General features: G+C 45.7%; 1 protein-coding gene across 2 annotated transcripts; it reads right to left on the bottom strand.

Annotated features, from left to right (window-relative positions):
* Window positions 1-1,485: 1,485 nt before the first annotated feature.
* MARVELD3 (MARVEL domain containing 3) lies at window positions 1,486-13,978 on the bottom strand. Of its 2 annotated transcripts, none has more exons than XM_063113213.1 (3): window positions 13,581-13,978; window positions 11,086-11,213; window positions 1,486-2,123 (listed from the first exon to the last, which is right to left on the bottom strand). In XM_063113213.1, the coding sequence occupies exons 1-3, from the start codon at window positions 13,976-13,978 to the stop codon at window positions 1,486-1,488; spliced, it is 1,164 nt and encodes a 387-aa protein (XP_062969283.1). The 2 variants fall into 2 exon arrangements, with proteins under 2 accessions (XP_062969283.1, XP_062969284.1); XM_063113214.1 differs by lacking the exon at window positions 1,486-2,123 and adding an exon at window positions 6,079-6,689.
* Window positions 13,979-16,878: the final 2,900 nt, after the last annotated feature.

Below are 16,878 nucleotides of genomic sequence, written 5' to 3'. Positions count from 1 at the left end.
CCATACATGGGCAAAGATCTAATTGGGATTGTTCCAGGGAATAAATGTTAGGTGAGAATAGTGGGAGTGGGGTGGGAGGAGTGGGTTGTTTGCTCTTTGCTGCTTTTAAACTTCTTATCTACCACTCAGTGAAAATTCTGTGGGACTCTAGCCACTGCCTCGGGCAAAGGGTGATAGGAAGCACCTTTCTGTGGCACCGCAGACTTTATTTTAACCTAGCAATGTAGATTTCCAGTTGATTTTCCTCCTAGCTTTTTTATAAAATATAATATGGATATTTTGTATAAGGCTTAATTTAGATCTTTCATCTTGGACAGGTTCTATAAGAATTAGCTATTGAAAAGCAGGAGGACAATTTTTAAAAAAACTATAAAACAGGAATGCGTATATTTCTAGTTGAATCTGACATGAGCTGATATATTTGAGATTAGATATAAAGTTTAAGAAGAGGTATAAACACTTCAGATTAAAATTACTCAAAGAACTTTATTTTTAAGATTCAATGCTAGTGATCTGTTACATTATGAAACAGTTCAGGATAATGAGAAATTACTGTTTACCTTTGAAGGTTTATTCTATGGGCACTGTCAGGGAATACAGAAATGAAAAGCCTCCAATAAGCCTTTGAAGTCTAGTAAAATTAACTGCTTTATCTGTGAAATCAGCTGAATACACGTGTAAGAAGTTTATGAATTTTCTCAGTATTTGGAAGCTTTATGTTTAAAAAATTATAAAATATTTCAGGAAAGTGAATTCCAATAGAATGACTTGCCACAAAAAAGAAACTAACTCGGAATAGCTGGCAGAAAACATTTTCTCTGGGCCTTGAGGCAGGAATCCCAAGGAAGCACATGGCTTGCTAAAAGCATCTCTTTTGTGTACCAGAAACTCAACCTCCCCTCTCTAGTGGATGAAGGCTGCTTGTGTCGCATGCAGCTGCCATGCACTGCCATGGCACCCTATGAGCAGAATACTTTCTGTAGGAGAGAGGATCAGAATGCAATTACTGGTTTAGAATTCAAACACACAGACTCCCCTGAGACCAAACACAAGGGGAAATGGAGTGTTTCTTTTGATGACTCTAAGGAGCTATGACAGTGAAGATATTTCTACTATAATACTGGACCTGCTTCCTCTGATGTGTAGTTCTCATCTTAACGAATTTCTCTGGCTAGTTAGTTATTACCACTATGACCTTACCACACGGCGAGAGAGCCATACCACAAGGTATACCCAGACTTCTGCTGCTGCTCTTTGTAGTAAAGATGGAGCTATCTTTTTCAAGCTCTCATCGAGTCAGCCAACAAAGACTTACTGATCACCTTTCATGATAGAACAATGATACTATTTAACTTTGCATTGGTACCAGTGGGAGCATTTATAAAATCAAGTGTGTGAAAAGCACAGTTATCTAATGTGTCTTTAAAGGAACTGTCTTTTTGAGAAAACAGAGGTGGGTTGACATTTAGGTTCCAGAAGAAGATCTCAGAGCGTTCCAGACCACAGGTATTCTGATGCATTACTGTAATTTCTATGCTGTTCTTGGCTGTCTTTGCAGTGCTTCTGTTCTCGGTAGCTCCGTAGGGCCAGCACCACGCTGGCACTGTACATTATTACCAGAATACAAGCGAAGGTGGCTGCTGCTCCATCAGTGCCTGCCAGCTGGCAGTTCATCCAGGTGAGACCCTTGCGGGCATAGAGCCTCTCCCTTGTTTTGCAAGTGTCCGTGGCATTGATCTGCAAAGCTACGTGGAGGTAAATGCCAATGCCTATGCAGTAGCCCACTGCCGCTAGGAGGCTGAAGGTAGCCTCTGTGAGGAGCCACTTCCCTGGCAGCTTTGTTAGACTCTTGGCTCCTTGGAGTAAAACGCCCATGGTGAGGACACCCAGCCCCAGAGAAAAAGCCACGCCACTGTATATCAGGGGTGCCCGGAGGATTGTGTACTGCTGGTCCAGCTGCCGAACCTGCTCCAGCTCAGTGCCCTCGAACGGTGAGTAATAGTTGTTCGCAAAGCTGCTGCCACTAGTAAAGCTGGCACTGAATCCGGCCAGGACAAAGTAGGAGGCCACGATGCACATGAGAACCATTCCATTCAATATCACCTCCACTATCTGCACCACGCCTAGGGAAAGAGAGATTGGATTTAACACTGACATTGCTCACCCACGGCAAACTAGAGAAATACCACTGGTGACCTGATTTTAAGAACATGGTCAGAAAAAAAATAAAAATAAAAATAAATAAATATTATTCATAGAAAAAAAAAAAAAAGAACATGGTCAGAACTGGCTGGTTAGCTCAACTGTATATGTTTGAAAAATCAAAATAGCATTCTGGGAAACTTGGGAGCAGTTTCTTTAAAAAGTTAAACATACACTTACCATGTGACCCTGCAGTTTCACTCCTGGGGCATTTACCCTAAAAAACGAAAACTTATGTCCATGCAAAAACATGTACATGAATGTTCATAGTAGCTTGATTTGTAATAGACAAATATTGGCAACTACTTGAATGTCCTTCAGTGGGTGGATGATTAAACAAACTGGAACACCCATCCTATGGGATACTACTCTACTCAGCAATACACAGGAATGAACTATTGATATAGGCAACAACTTGGATGGATCTCAAGGGACTTATAAATGAAGAAAAGCCAGTCTCAAAAGATTAATACTGTATGTTTCTGTTTATGCAATAGTCTCAACAGTACAAAATTATAGAGATGGAGCACAGATTGGTGGTGGTTGGGGAGTGGGGATGGGTGGGGATGGGAAGAAAGGAGCAGGGGATGGGTGTGACTGTAAATGGCAGCACAAGGGATGTGTGCGAAGATACAGCAGTTCTAGATTTGATTGAAAGTTTTAAAAAAATTACAATGGCATAAAGTATAAACTGAGAAATTTCACTCATGTCTCTATACACTCTGTTTTCTATTCCCCACCATTTTCATTAGTTCCTAATATAACTTTCCAGATTTCTGTTAAGAAAATAAAAACATATCCAAGTCTGCATTTCATACCCCCAAAAGTAAGCGTACCATAAACACTGTTTTGCATCTTCCTTTTTTCATTTACTTTACCCTAGAGATGTTTTCAGATCAGTTCCTACAGAATGGCCACATTCTTCGTTACATGGCCTCCAATGCCATTGTGGGGATGGACCAGGGTATTCAACCAGGATCCAACTGATGGATACTTGGGCTGTTCACTTGGGAGCTTCTTATAAGTTTAAGGAACCCACAAATGCCATGAGGCAGCACGAGCCAGCAGGTGAACAGAGCCTGAATGTCCCCTTGTCCAAGGTCAGCTTTCATTTGTTACTCCAGACTCAGGTGTGCTTCTGGGAGATGGTCTCCTGTCATCCTCTCAGGATTCAGAGATGAGAATGAAGAGAAAAGCAAATGAACCAACAGAGGGAGTTCAAGTCCCTGCTCCTGACTGCCTTGTGATCTTGCCCACGTCATTCAGTCTTTCTAATCCTCGGACACTTAATCTGACAATTGAAGATAACACGTGTCAATCTTACCCACAGGCCTGTGGTGAGGCTCAAGTGAAAGCAAGTATATGAAAATACTTTGAAAATCATAAAATGTTATGCAGATGGATGGTGATGCTACTTAGTAACATGTATAACATGGTAGGGGATTAGTGAGAGACTTAAGAAGAAATGGGATAAATTTTTGAAAAGCATTTCCTAGAAATCACGACAACCCTCTAATACACTACGGGGTCCCACAATGTTTATAATCTGGGCACCTAAAGACCAGTACCTCCAAAGAACTTAGGCCACAGCTACTGGGCATGCTGATCCTATCTCTTGCTAGGCCCACACGAATTCCTAGAGGTCCATGGGACACAGCAGTCAAGGGCTCTGCTAGCTGAGAAGCTGCATTCTTCTAATTTAAAACTGAAAATAACATCAGATTCAAACTGCCCACTCTTCACCCAGGCGCTGTAAGCTACTGGCCACTCTCTTCCTATAGCAGAGTGAGTGAATTGACCCCAGGTGTCATTCTAGTTCATGGGGGGTACCTATCCCCGCACCCAACACCCTTCTCTGCCTTGCTTTTCCTTCTGTGAGCAAGTTAGTATCTTACCTCTTGAAGGAAAACAGGAATACTCTACTCCTACAAGATACAGAAAATCTGATGTTTTTCTTCTGGGACAGATTCTACCAAAACAGTGGAGTCAAAATCCATGCAGCATATATCTGCTAGGCTAAAATGGAATAAATCTAGCTCAGATCAACCACTCCACTGACTGCAACAATTGAGAGGAATAATGATCTTCTTCCAGGTCCAGTGATACTACGTCTGTCAAAGGAATTTGGCTACTGAATATTATCCCAGGTACCAGCCAAGCCCGACCTGGCTTAGCTGTTGATATCAAACAGGCCCAAGTATTTCCAAGTATGCTATTAGTGCAGAAAGATGCACACACAACGGCAGAAAAGAAAAAGGGCGACTGTTGATCTCTAAGGAGGGGACAAATCTCCGGAAAGCCAGCAGAGGGCCTGGTAGAATTAAGTGGACGCTCTGAAACAGATTTTTGTTGTAAATAAGCATCTTTCTGGGTGAGGCTGTTTTTCTGGCTGATCATTTTATACTCTGCTTAATTATACATGTACTTCTGCCTTTGCATGGTAAACATGGTTCAGGAAAAACCTAAGGAGAGCAAATCAATGTCTTTATTTTTTATTTTTTCTAAATTAAAACTAGTGCTTGTGCAGTCAAGCCATGAGTAAAATGAAAAATTAAAAAATTCCCTTCTCTCCAGAAGCAAAACTGTTAATACTTTTTAATGTATTTTTCAAGAAATTTTCTAATCACATACAAGATGTATGTATTTCCTTTTCTAAACCCAAATGGAACTCACCTTTTAAATGCAATAAATTGTCTGTATTTAAGGGAATAATATTATAAATGTATTGCAAAGAGAACCATCACCTCCAAATTAAATTTTTCTTTGAATTTTTATTGGATTCACATAAAGCAAAGAACATATTCACTTATAACAAGAATATATTGTAGTGTTCCATAGGTCATAATTCAGTGTACAATAAGAACCCATGAAGTTGTCTGGCTAAATGTAACATTCTTTTGTTAGGAAACATTTAACATCCTTTTATTCTGGATAGATCCTGAATTCCAGATGTCGGGTTTAATTCTTCGTACAATGGTGCATTTACAAGAGGTACAAAACACTTATTGAGTTTCAGGGCCAATGTAAGGGGTTTGCAGAATAGCTTCTTTGCAATCCAGTGAATTAATTTGATTCCTCTTTCCTCATCCCACGCCTACCTCCAACTTAAATTTTACAGGAGTAGTCTCCCCCAGAATCCCCACCCTCTCCTCCCATAGAATTCAGTGGAAGGACCGGAGAGCTGAGTGTGGAAAAACTTCTGGGCTAATGTGCTTGAGACAGCTGTGTTTAGAAAAGTGCAGACTGAAATGTTGTCTCGTGTCTATGTGGCTTTTTATGAATTTTGAAGATAAGGTTCTTCAAATTCACTTGGTGTTCTCCTTTTATTTTACACTTGATCTTAGCCAAAAGGCCGAGAAGCGATTCTCTCCTTTTATTTTGATTAAATAAAGAAGTTAATCAAGAAGTGCACTTTCCTGCAGCACAAGTCTTTTCCCTGTGGGTCTTGGGCTCCAGTTTTTTGTTGTTTATTTATTTTTAATGTAACTTTGATTAGTGCCTCACAAACAGAGGACTCCAGAACCCAGGGCTTCTTTTTTTTTTAAAGATGACCGGTAAGGGGATCTTCACCCTTGACTTGGTGTTGTCAGCACCACACTCTCCCAAGTGAGCCAACTGGCCATCCCTATATAGGGATCCGAACCCATGACCTTAGTGTTATCAGCACCACACTCTCCCAAGTGAGCCACGGTCCGGCCCAACCAAGGCTTTTTATATCCAAGACCACTGCTTCACGCACTGGGAGCTACAGCCACCCTGCGAAGGTGACTGGTACTCGGCAGGCGTTGGCAAGTTCCATAACTAAGTATTTTTGTGACAGACAGTAGTTCATAATAGCTTCCACCTCTTAACATTTAGCAGAATGTTTTAAATAGCCTAAAACTCAAGCATTTCTGCTGGTTTCTCTTTCAGTGTCCTGACTTTCTGATAACCCCTGATGGCCAAGATGGCCCCCACAGCGAACACCACAATGCCCAGGGCAGCAAAGATTCCAGCTCCTATATCTCCTCCATGGAAACTGCAGGTGAAGCCACTATAGCCTTTGCTTTGGTACAGCACCTCCCTCTCTTGACACACAGAAGAGCCATAGGCAGCAGAGAGGTAGTGGAAGTAGAAGTAAAGGGCTGGGATGTACGCTCCTGCGATGAGCACGTCCAACGAGCCTTCGATCACCAGGCACAGTGGACAAAGCCACGGGACCCTCAGGACACCCAAGGCGACAAGGAGGCAGCAGAAGGCCATGAGGGCTCCACCATAGGCCATTGCCGCAGTGACCGTGGGCAGCTTTAGCTGGTAGAACTGGACATCCAGCTGCTGGGCTTTCTCCCCGTCCGCACCACTGAAACCACTGTAAGCCCCTCCGAACTGGTAGTAGTAAATGCCCCCCAGACTGGTGATGCCCGTGTAGCCCCCTGTGGAATTGTAAGATACAGAGCTGCAGGCCAGGATCAGCAAGTTCAGGAGAACCTCCAACATTTGGCAGCACGCTGTAAAAAAAGGGCGTGTTACCATTTTGAGAGACACTGTTTTGCACCTGGAGATTTCTACCTCGAGGCTCATCTTTCCCTGCAGCAGCTCATACAGTGGCTCTTTATTCTCTCCCCGCCGTCCCCCTCCCGCCCCACTGGAAGGCCTGAATAGCCAAAGCTGCATAATTGGCAGTAGATGGTAGCAGAGAACTGTGGTCTCCAGAAATGGTGTTAGAAATACTATAAAGTGAAAAGTATAACTATCAAAGGAGCAAAGCTGCCTGCCCCAGAAGACGGGCAAGAAGATGGTAGGAGAGATCTGGCCAGAAAGAAAGGCATCCCACACGGAAGGGCAAACCCAGCCCCTCACCACCAAACCCAACCCCTCACCACCAAAAAGACTAAAAAAATTATCTCCTCTTTATATATGTTTTGTGGCTATTTCTGCTTGTAAGAGGACATTTCTCCAACTTTGAAGACAATCATAGAGCTTAAAAAAGTATAATGAAGTTAGAAAAAAACATGGAAGTTATCCATAAAAATGTTAACCATGGTTTGTGTGCATTAGAAATAGGAGAGATTAAGTTAATTAAACCCATAATGCCTACTGAGTTAAAAAAACATTTATTTTACGTTCTTAGACTTTAACTCAGTAAGTACGTCTTTAAGTTTAACTTTGATTTCTTTAGTTTCCTTAAAGAGTACACCTGGGCTGTAATATTTTCCCAGAGCTGGATTCTCTCAGGGACCTTGGCTTCTTTATCTTAGACAAGGAAAGCTTCCTGCTTTCCTTAACATCAGCTTTATTGAGATATAACTTATACACAACTAAGTGATCCATGTTAAATGTACAGCTTGACAAGTTTTGACAAATGTATATATCATGTAACCATAATCAAAAAATAGAATATTTTCATCAACCTAGAAATTTCCCTAATGATGCTTTGTGGTCAATCCTTCACCTTCCTCCTAGGAAACCTCTGATATGCTTTCTCTCATTAGACATTAGTTTTGCCTTTTCTAGAATGTCATGTACATGGAATCATACATACAAAACCATATCCTTTTGTGTCTGGCTTCTTCTGCTCAGCATAATATAAAGCTGGGTGCCTCTGAGCTGAAAATGTATGTTGCTGGAATGGTGCTGACTCTGTGCTGGGTGCTGGGTTAGCTGACTCCGTAGGATCAGTCTGTCAGCACCTCCTGGCTGTTAGATAACCAGATTTTATGCCTGGTTCCAGTTGGCCTATTTATGAAGCTGTGTTATGTCTACACATTCTCTAATTGAAATGATGCTCTCCCAAGTGTTTTCTTTACACTCTATAATTTCTCCTCAACATGCACACAGCGTTGTTTTCTTTAATTATGAAAGTTACACATATTGTAAAAAAAGAAAAGAAACTAGATAAAAAAGAAACATATAATGTAAAAATTGTCTATAATCTAACCAATACAAAATAACCACTATGAATATTTTTTTTTCTGGACTTTTCTACCATATATTCTTAATTTTTGCTGTTTGTTTGCTTTTAGGAAAGCACAGAATCCTACTCTATCTACTATTGTGTAACCTATTTTTTCACTAAAGAATGTAGTGTGAATCTTTCTATCTCAGTAAATATAAATCTACTTCACAATTTTAAAGGACGCGCAGATTACCACAATTAATTTAAATCATCCCAATCTAAAGGACATTTAGGTTTTCCAAATGTTTTCTTATATGGGAGAATTTTTTAATAAAATGTTAGGAGGATTAGAACCCCCACCAGAGTCCCTCATTCCTTGGGTTTAGTATAATCAGAAAAGAATGACCAGGGCTTAGGTAGATGGCCAGTATATCCTTAAAAATAAAGGCCCAGAGGCCCTCTAGGACTTCCTTGTACAGAGATGAGTGCTCCTCATCCCCTGAAGGGATCTGGTTCTCTAAGTCAGCACCTCTTTCTGTCCTAAGAACCAGAAGTTCATTTTAGGTCATTCCTTCCTCTGGCTCTGGCTGGATCATTCAGATCTGTTAATGACTCAACTGTGGTTTAAAATCCTGACATAAACAGTCTGGATAAGTACTGGATTAGGGTGTTAAATAAGTATAAAAAAGGAGAGATTGAGAATATAAATAGGAAAAACAAAACAAAACAAAACAAAAAACTACATACAACTCTCTGCCCTGAACCTTTTCAGCATGATCACAAGTAAATGCCACTGGCAGTGGGGGGCCATCTGTCTGTCCCCTCCTGGCTCTGATGGGCTGCACTCGCTCTCAACTCCTCCAATCTCAGGTTCCTAGTCCAGAAACTGTCTCTCTGAAATGTAAACTCAAAATGCTCTCAAAACCTAAATCTCAAGGCTCTGAGTGAGTGACAAACACTACTGACTACAGGAATTACAACTATCTTGGGAGAAAGTTAAACTTTTAAAGATGATCTGCAGTTAAGGTTAGAAATTGAATGCAAACCATCATGATTTGAGCACAAAGTGTCTAAGGCAACAGGGAAGGAACAAAAGGGAAAGGAGAGCTGCTCCACACGCAATGGGGGCAGAGCCAAGGATGCACCTGTTCTCCAGGGAACTTGCAACTCCATGCCGGTCCCTCCAACAGTAAATGAGCACAACCTACGCAGGCCCAGGATTCCCTGGTGGCCCTGATAAGCACCTGTGACATCTGTACTTGCTTTTTATCTGATCTTTATCCTCAGCCCCTAAAGCTTTTAGTACCTGAGAATTCTTGCCTGTAAAAGTGAATTGGGGGCCTGTGTGTTCCACTGCACTTTCTAAGGTGAATCATAGCCCAGACTAAAGGGTGTCTCCAGGAAGTTAGAGAGGGCCACGGCTACCTCCCACTTTTACAAGTCTGCTGTAGGGGGACATGGTTTCACCTATAAGGAAAAGAAGCCCCAAAGGATCTGATCTAAGAAAGGCCTAAAACTCTTCCTTTACCCAGGCAGGCACTTCCTGCTTGAGGCAAGTTCCTGGTGTTTAATGGCTCCTTCTCTCAGTACAACACTGTACTGCGTACTTATATGAGTCTCTGCACATTCAGAGTTCTTTATAAGCTTTCACTTGTTAGCTTCCAACTCCTGAACCATCCTTTCACTACCTAGTGAAACCCAACCTCCAGGCTCAAAGCCAAACAGCCAGAAGCAATCAAGGCTAAATCAAGGTGTTTTCCTCAGAAGCCTCAGGCCCTGCCCTTCTCTTAGCAAATCAACGAAGAAGAAAAAAATATCTCTTCTGAGAAACCTACCTAACCTCTGGCTTATTCCTGGTATTTATATTATCAAGAAAGGAAGAAAGGTCAAGCATGTAAACCACTTGAGGCCTTAGAGTCAGGCTCTAAGTTTCAATTCCAGTTTTTTCATGTAACAGCTGTGTGAGTTTGGGTAATTTACTGTATTTCACTGACCTGAGGAGTTGTTGAGAGAATTAAAAGCAATGGGATTGTGCCAAGAGATGTAAGCTAGAGTGATGATTCTTGTGCCCAGATTACCTAGAGCCCTCTCATCAAAGTTCCTTATAATCCTGTAAATCATGTACACCTTTGTAATCATCCTAAGATAAATTTTCAGGTATAAGCTCCATGATTTCTCTCCCTTAGGCTGAGACATTTTATCCCTTAGTCATATGCAGCCTAGGAAAATTTCTCACCAAATCATGTGAGCCATTAGGGCCCACCCTGACAAACCAGATTTTCTTCATTGTTGGCAAGGCCAAGACTGGTGCCACATTTAGAGCTAACACATGATATTGTCTAAGTGCTTTTCAGAATGTAGGTCCTAAGTAAGTGTGGGGTTTTGTTTTTACTGAAACAGAATAGAAAATATCAGAGCACTTGGTGTGTAATAGGGTAAGTATAGTTTCATGACATTTTCATTTGTGTGTGTGTGAATTTGGTCTTAATGTAATATATATTTCTTACTGTGGATCTCAGTTAATAAAGTTCAAAAACCACTGATGAAGTGTCTGGGCAACAGATCTCCAAGAGACCATCTGCTCCTGTCCACGTGGCATGAGCTGCAACCTGGCTGCCCTTGCCAGGTGATTTTCTCTCTATACTAACTCAGTCCATCTTGCCAGAGGGGCCCCCAGCTGGCAGCTCACAGCCAGTCCTACTTGCAGCCCACCAAGGTTCCACCTGGAGTCTGAAAACTGCAAATGTGGCTGCTTGTCTCTCCAGGCCTTGGGCCACCTTCGAGAGGCATGAGAAATCTAGCAGATGTTCTAGGTAGACCTTCTAGAATCTATAGAGATGTTCCTACATTTTTCCCCCTAGAAACAAAGAACCTCATGCAGGTATGAAAACAAAAATGCTAGGAACCCAAAAGGAAGTCTGCTAGAATTTTTGCTTCAACAGCTCAGAGCACCCCTTCCAGAACCACCAGCAACAGTAAACGGTCAAACTGTCTCCAAAATGACTCACCTCTCCCAGTGCACAAGTATCTGCACTTATGGCATTCCAGAAGTCCTTCAGCCTCTGACTGGGAATATTCCACTTCCTCTCGTCCAGGCCTGGGGTTCGAAGGCAGATATCTCCCTGAAGTGGGTTCACTATAACCAAAAAGCATACACAGACATTAGGGGGCCTCCAAGTCAATATACCTTGCTCAGTATTAGAACTCCTGATTCCTTCTGATCCTGGGCCCAAATTCTTGGCCCAACTTGGCTAACTGTCCATGTGACAGAACCCGTACATCTGAGCACCACCTTTAACCCTGGTTTGTCTGCCTTTGGGAGCTGTCTAACCAGGTAGCTGTGAGCAGCCTTCTTTGTGAGCTGAAGCTCTCAGTTCAGCATGCACCAGGCCTTTTTTTTTAATTAAAAAAATTTTTAGTTGTTTTTTTGGTGGCTGGCTGGTATTGAGCCTGGCCTCTTTAAAACTAGTTTACATCCACAAGACTGATGCTCAGGCCGGCACTCTCTTTTGTCCCTTGTTATTTTGGAAAGCACTGAGTAATTGTCCAGGTATATGGGAGCTACAGACAACTTTTGACATCTTCATATCATTTTTTCCTTTGCCAGCCCTGGCACTTTCTGTTTCTTCTTTCTCCCCGTTTATCCAGCACATCCAGGGCTTTGCCCAAGATTCAGTGGAGGGAGTGGAGGCTGGATTCTACTTGCTGGGCTCCAGGGATCTTTCTAGAATATAGAGCTCATCATGCCTTTCTTGAATGGCACGGGAGGCTCTTGCTCATCTCTACACTCACAACCTCATGCTCATAGACTCAGCCACAGTGAACTGTCCCCCTTGCCCCCAAAAGATGACCTGCTCTCCCATGCCTCTGGGTCACTGAGGAAGCTGCTCCTCTGCAGGAACACCTTTCCGTCTTCCCCTGCTCGCTCCTTCCCCAGAGTTCGGCTTTGGGGTTATCTCCTCAGAGAGCTTTCCTGAGCCTAGTCAGGAGCCCAGCTCTGTTCTCTCCACATCCTTCCACCTGCAGCTACCCTATTACCTGTCCGTCTCCTACACCAGCCTGAACACCCTGAGGGTAAATGGCTGTATCCCCGGCCCCCCCCCCCCCCCCCCCCCCCCCCCGCCATCCCATCCATTAAATAAGTGCTTGTTAAGTGGAGGAATGACAGAAATAAACTGCCCTTCGGTTTCAAACCACCAGTGAACAAAAGAAGCGAAAGCAAAGGTGTTCCCTTCTCTCTCTTCAGAGTGGGGAGAACTGGGACACTGGTTTAAAAGGAAACCTAAAAATGTAGCTCTTGATTCTCCCATGTCATGTAGCTGCAATGCAATGTGGCTTTAGTCAGGGAAACAATAGCTAGTGCCTGTGACTCTATCTGGGCACACCCTTTGTCATGCTAGTTGGTTTTAGATAATATAACATAAACTCAGGATAGTGGCTTTTCCGCTGCGTGGACACAACAGGGAGACACTGGGCTAAGCCTCCAAGTCTCACAGCAGAAGGGAGCCTGACTCTTCCTTAAAGAAGAGACCAAGTGTCAAAACCCAGAAGGCAGTCATCACCCCAGGACCTGTCTGTTTCCTTGCTGGAGCGGCGGGAGCAACTTCCCATCTATTCACAGTCCACAATGCCGGGCACATACCCTGTGCATTCAGTAATATTTGTGAAATTGGATGGAATGGTAAATGAAAAACAGAGCAGCTCCTAGGAGGGGGTGTGGGAACCAGGTTCCCTCTCGTCCTCCCTGCCATCCGTGTCCTCCCCAGCTCACAGAGTCATTCGGATCATCAAGATGCTTTCTCCTCACTCGGGCTTACGGGAATTCTGCGTTCCACAAGGCAGGGATGGCAAAGTTTGTTCATTCAGGAGGGTGGGATCTCAGCAATCACGGGATTTGAATGAGGCTAGACAGACCTCACTGATGAAGGGGAAACAAACGCATGTCCTTCTGTGGGAAACTTTAGATAGACCTAGTTCTTTCGTTAAAAGTGTAGCTTCTCCCAGCTGTTTTTGAAATGCATACACCCCTGGGAGGGGTAACATATTAAACTATTAACTCTTCACTGGGCTGACTTTATTAGGCACCGGCCACCAGGGAACCAGACTTGAAGGTCGGAGAGGGCTGATTCTGGAACTCAGGACAAGGGTCTGCAGCCCCGAGAGGCAGTCGTGTGACCACGCGGGGGAGGGTCAGGGAGGAGCCTCAGGTCAACACCACCCACCAATCTCCCTCGCACCCCTTCCCTTTCCTGTCCCGGAGACCTGTCTTCCCCTTTACCTGGCGCCCCGCCCTGCCACGGCGAACAGGGCTAGTTTCTGCTTTGTTAATCGGGTTCGGGTCCCAGGTGCGAGCACCGTAAAGTTTTCCTTCCTCCCAGGTCGCCTCTGAGCGCAAAAGAGAAATGGCACCGTCTTCCTAGCACAAGTGGCCAGGGGGCGCCAGAGCGGCGCAGGCTGGCCTTCGACCCCGGCTTCCTCGGTGTCCCCAGCAGCGCCCCCTCACCTGTCCAGTCCGCGGCGCCCGAAGCCCCCCTTCCTCTGGGGCGGCGGCTCCGGGGTTTCCCAAGGCGCGGGCCAGGGCGGCGGGGCTGCGTCCCAGGTTGGTCCCCGGGGTCCGTCCCGCGTCCGGCTTTGGCGGGACTTTTCCCAAACTTTGTGTTCACCCACGCGAGGGGCTGCGTCCCTGTGTCTGTCCTGGCGGGGGTCTCGGTCCCTCCCCCTGTCCCGGTCCCCTCGCCGGTCCCCGTTCCTCCGCCCGTTCCCGTCTCTCTCCCTGCGTCGGTCCCCGGGTCTGTCCCGTTGTCGCTCGGGGTGGCGGTCTCGGTCCGTGCGGGAGCGCCGGTCCGGGTCTCGCTCTCTCGACCGGGCCCGGGGCTCGCGAGTCCCCGACGAATCCTCCATGGCCCGGTTCCGTGTCCCCGCCCCCGGAGCAACCCAAAGGCAACAACCATCCACAAGTTTCCTGGGCAGGTGGCCCAGCCCGGGGCGGGGCTGGCAGCTCACCTGTGCGCACGCGCGCTAGTCTCGCCACCGGCAGAGAGCGCACCTGAGCGCAGCCCGAGGTCAGGACGGGAGGGGTGAGAGTGTGTGTTGGGGGGCGCCCAGCTGCCCTCAAGTATCCCATCGCTGACCCCGCAAGGTGAGAGGCCCAGGGAAGCCAACTCTGGCCGCCTCCAGGACCTTGGGTTTGCTTTCCCAGAGTGGACTCATCCACTTGCTCACCCACCCCTTCTGCCACCCATCCAGCCACCCATTCACCCACCCATTCACCCACCCACCCACTCATCCACCCATTCACCCACCCATCCACCCAGCCACTCATTCACTGTCTTTCTGTCCCTCCCTCTCCTTCTGGCCTGACAACAGCTATGTTGTAGGGGGCTTGAGGCCAGTTCATCTATGCAACAGTTTCGATCTTTCAAAAAGTTCTTTAAAATGGGGAACCACATAGAATCGGCAGATTTTGTTTTGCCAAGTAAGGCTATTTAAAAACAAAATTGCCATCTGGTAATTAATCCTTTTAACAAATATGTAGGAGCACCTGCTTTAGCAGGTGCTGTAGATACAGTGGTGAACTCTACTTGCATGGTGCTTCCGTTCTAGCACGTGTGGGAAAAGAGACAACTGGTAATAAACAAGGGAAGAAAACAACGTGTAAAGTTTAACAGGGAAGACGGGTTTCTTTATATAGATCTGGGAAGATGACATTTGAGCTGAGTCATGGATGATAAGAGGCAGCCTTGGGATTTGCTGAGAAAATGTTCCAGAGAGAGAGAAGCCTGAGTAATGTAGGAGCTGGACCAGAAGGTCACCGTGAGTAGAGTGAGTGGGCACCAGATGAGGCTGAAGAAGAGGAGCAGGCAGATGGTGCAGGGTCTCCACGGTGGACAGTCTGCATTTTTATTCTAAGAGCAGTGGGAGAACATTGACAGGTTTTCAGCAGGAGAGTGACTTGCTCTGATTTACATATTTTAAAAAGATCACTCTGGCTTCTGTGAGGACAGGCAAGAGATGAGTCAGGAAGCTGCTGAAGGAATCCAGGTGAGGATTAACCGCGGCCTTGGAGATGGTGAGAAGCGGACAGATCCAGGTTGCAGTTTTGGGGCAGAACTTACCAGATGGATGGGCTGTGGGGGAGTGAGGGGAAGGGAGAAATGACTGGGGAGTGGTGGGATTGTTTATGAGACGAGGAAGACTGGAGAGAACCAGGTTTGGGGGAAAATTCGAGAGTTCCATTTTGGACATGCTAACTTTGAGATGGCAGTGATTCACCCGGTTGTAGATGTCTAGTTGCCGTTGGCTGTGAGTCTGGAATGCAGGGGGAAGGTTGGGCTGGAGACACTCTGGGAGTAAAGGAGCTCACCTAAGGAAGGAGAGAGGTAGAAAGGAGAAGTCCTTGGGCAGAGCCGCAGGAGACGCCAACATTTAGAGCTAAGACTCAAGAGGATTAAGAAGTGATGAGGGAGGTAGAAGGAAAACCAGGCAAGGAGATGACCTGACATCAATCTCCATCCCACAGGAGCTCTGCTGCGAGCTCCACAGCCTTTCTTCCCACAGTGGAGAGGGTGGGGCCAAATCCTAGGAACTTCCACGAATATTTACTGGGCAAAGCCCTGTTCTGAGGCGGGGACAGCTACGGCTGTAGAGGTAGCCTGGTGTACAAGCAGACACAGGATGTTTTGTGAAGTGAGAAGTGCTTCCTCTTTCAGACTTTCCCAGTGGGCCTAACTAAAACCCTCTTTCTGAATAAACAAACCTTCGTATCAGCTCACCTTTGAAAAAATTTCTCTTTGCTTTGTATCTTTACCTTGATATATTATTTATTATCATTTTACCACATTTTTTCCACCTTTCTATATACAGATATAAACTTTTAAAAATGAGATATCGAGACACTGGTCTGCCGGTGCCGGGGAGCGTCGCTACCGTTGTCACCGCGGCCGAGGCTGGGACGAGGAGGCGGCCGACAGGGCAGCGGGTGGTCGATCCCTCATAGTGCAGCCGCGGCAGCTGTGCCTGGGACCCCAGGAGGCGGCGTGGGGTGTGAATGCTCTGGGGCGCAGCCAGGCCTGCGTGGGCCCGAGGCTGGAGGAACGGGGGCCCCGGGGTCGTGATCCCTGGGTCACTGTCACCACCACCAAATGGACCTTGGACTTCCCATCCTTAGAAACTATCCTTCGAGCAATTGAATATCTTCACAATAAGAATGACACATAGAAGGTGCCAAATCTGAAGGAGAGAGCCCTCACCAACCACCACATCTACTGCTGCCTTGATCTTCGACTTCCTACTCCCCAGAACTTGGAAACTACAGAGGTTGGAAATATATTCTGAGCTCCTGCTTGAATTCCCAGAATTATTTCCTTATTCCCAAGGAAGGATGTCCTAGAAGCCTAAGGGAAGCATCCAAAATCTCTTCTAATTCGAACCAGTAGTGCTTGTCTTTGCACAGTGACAGCTCCCTAGATCATGTGTTAAGCTAAAGGAAGAGGAGGAAGCGGGGGAGGCAGAAGCTCTGCAGAGACCACACTTCAGCCGGGCGTGATCCAGTAGCCTGGCCCAGTGCACGCAGAACAGGGAGACGTCCAGCATGGGAGGTGGAAGCTCAGCAGAGACCATACACCCTGCAGTACCACCCCGTGACCCAGCAGCCTGGCCAAGTCCAAGCCAACGAGAGAGGTGGCTCCCCGGAGAAGCCCAAGACCCGAAGCAACCACACACACAAGGCACTAGTGGCCAACTGAGCAGTCACTGAGGTAGCCATACCAAATTGGCAACCCCAGCAACATCTTAGTCAGACA

The sequence above is a fragment of the Cynocephalus volans genome, chromosome 10, assembly GCF_027409185.1.
Source record: "Cynocephalus volans isolate mCynVol1 chromosome 10, mCynVol1.pri, whole genome shotgun sequence".
In the NCBI taxonomy this organism is placed as follows: Eukaryota; Metazoa; Chordata; class Mammalia; order Dermoptera; family Cynocephalidae; genus Cynocephalus; species Cynocephalus volans.
Note: the sequence above shows the minus strand (reverse complement) of the source record. Positions and strands in the feature narration are given on the sequence as shown.

What these genes read in the sequence shown, in the direction of transcription:
- MARVELD3 (XM_063113213.1), bottom strand. Translation starts at nt 13,978, where the DNA reads ATGGAGGATTCGTCGGGGACTCGCGAGCCCCGGGCCCGGTCGAGAGAG. An exon ending in GGGCGCCGCGGACTGGACAG is followed by an intron (nt 11,214 to 13,580) that starts GTGAGGGGGCGC and finishes TTTTGGTTATAG; the next exon opens with TGAACCCACTTCAGGGAGAT. An exon ending in ATACTTGTGCACTGGGAGAG is followed by an intron (nt 2,124 to 11,085) that starts GTGAGTCATTTT and finishes CTCTTTCCCTAG; the next exon opens with GCGTGGTGCAGATAGTGGAG.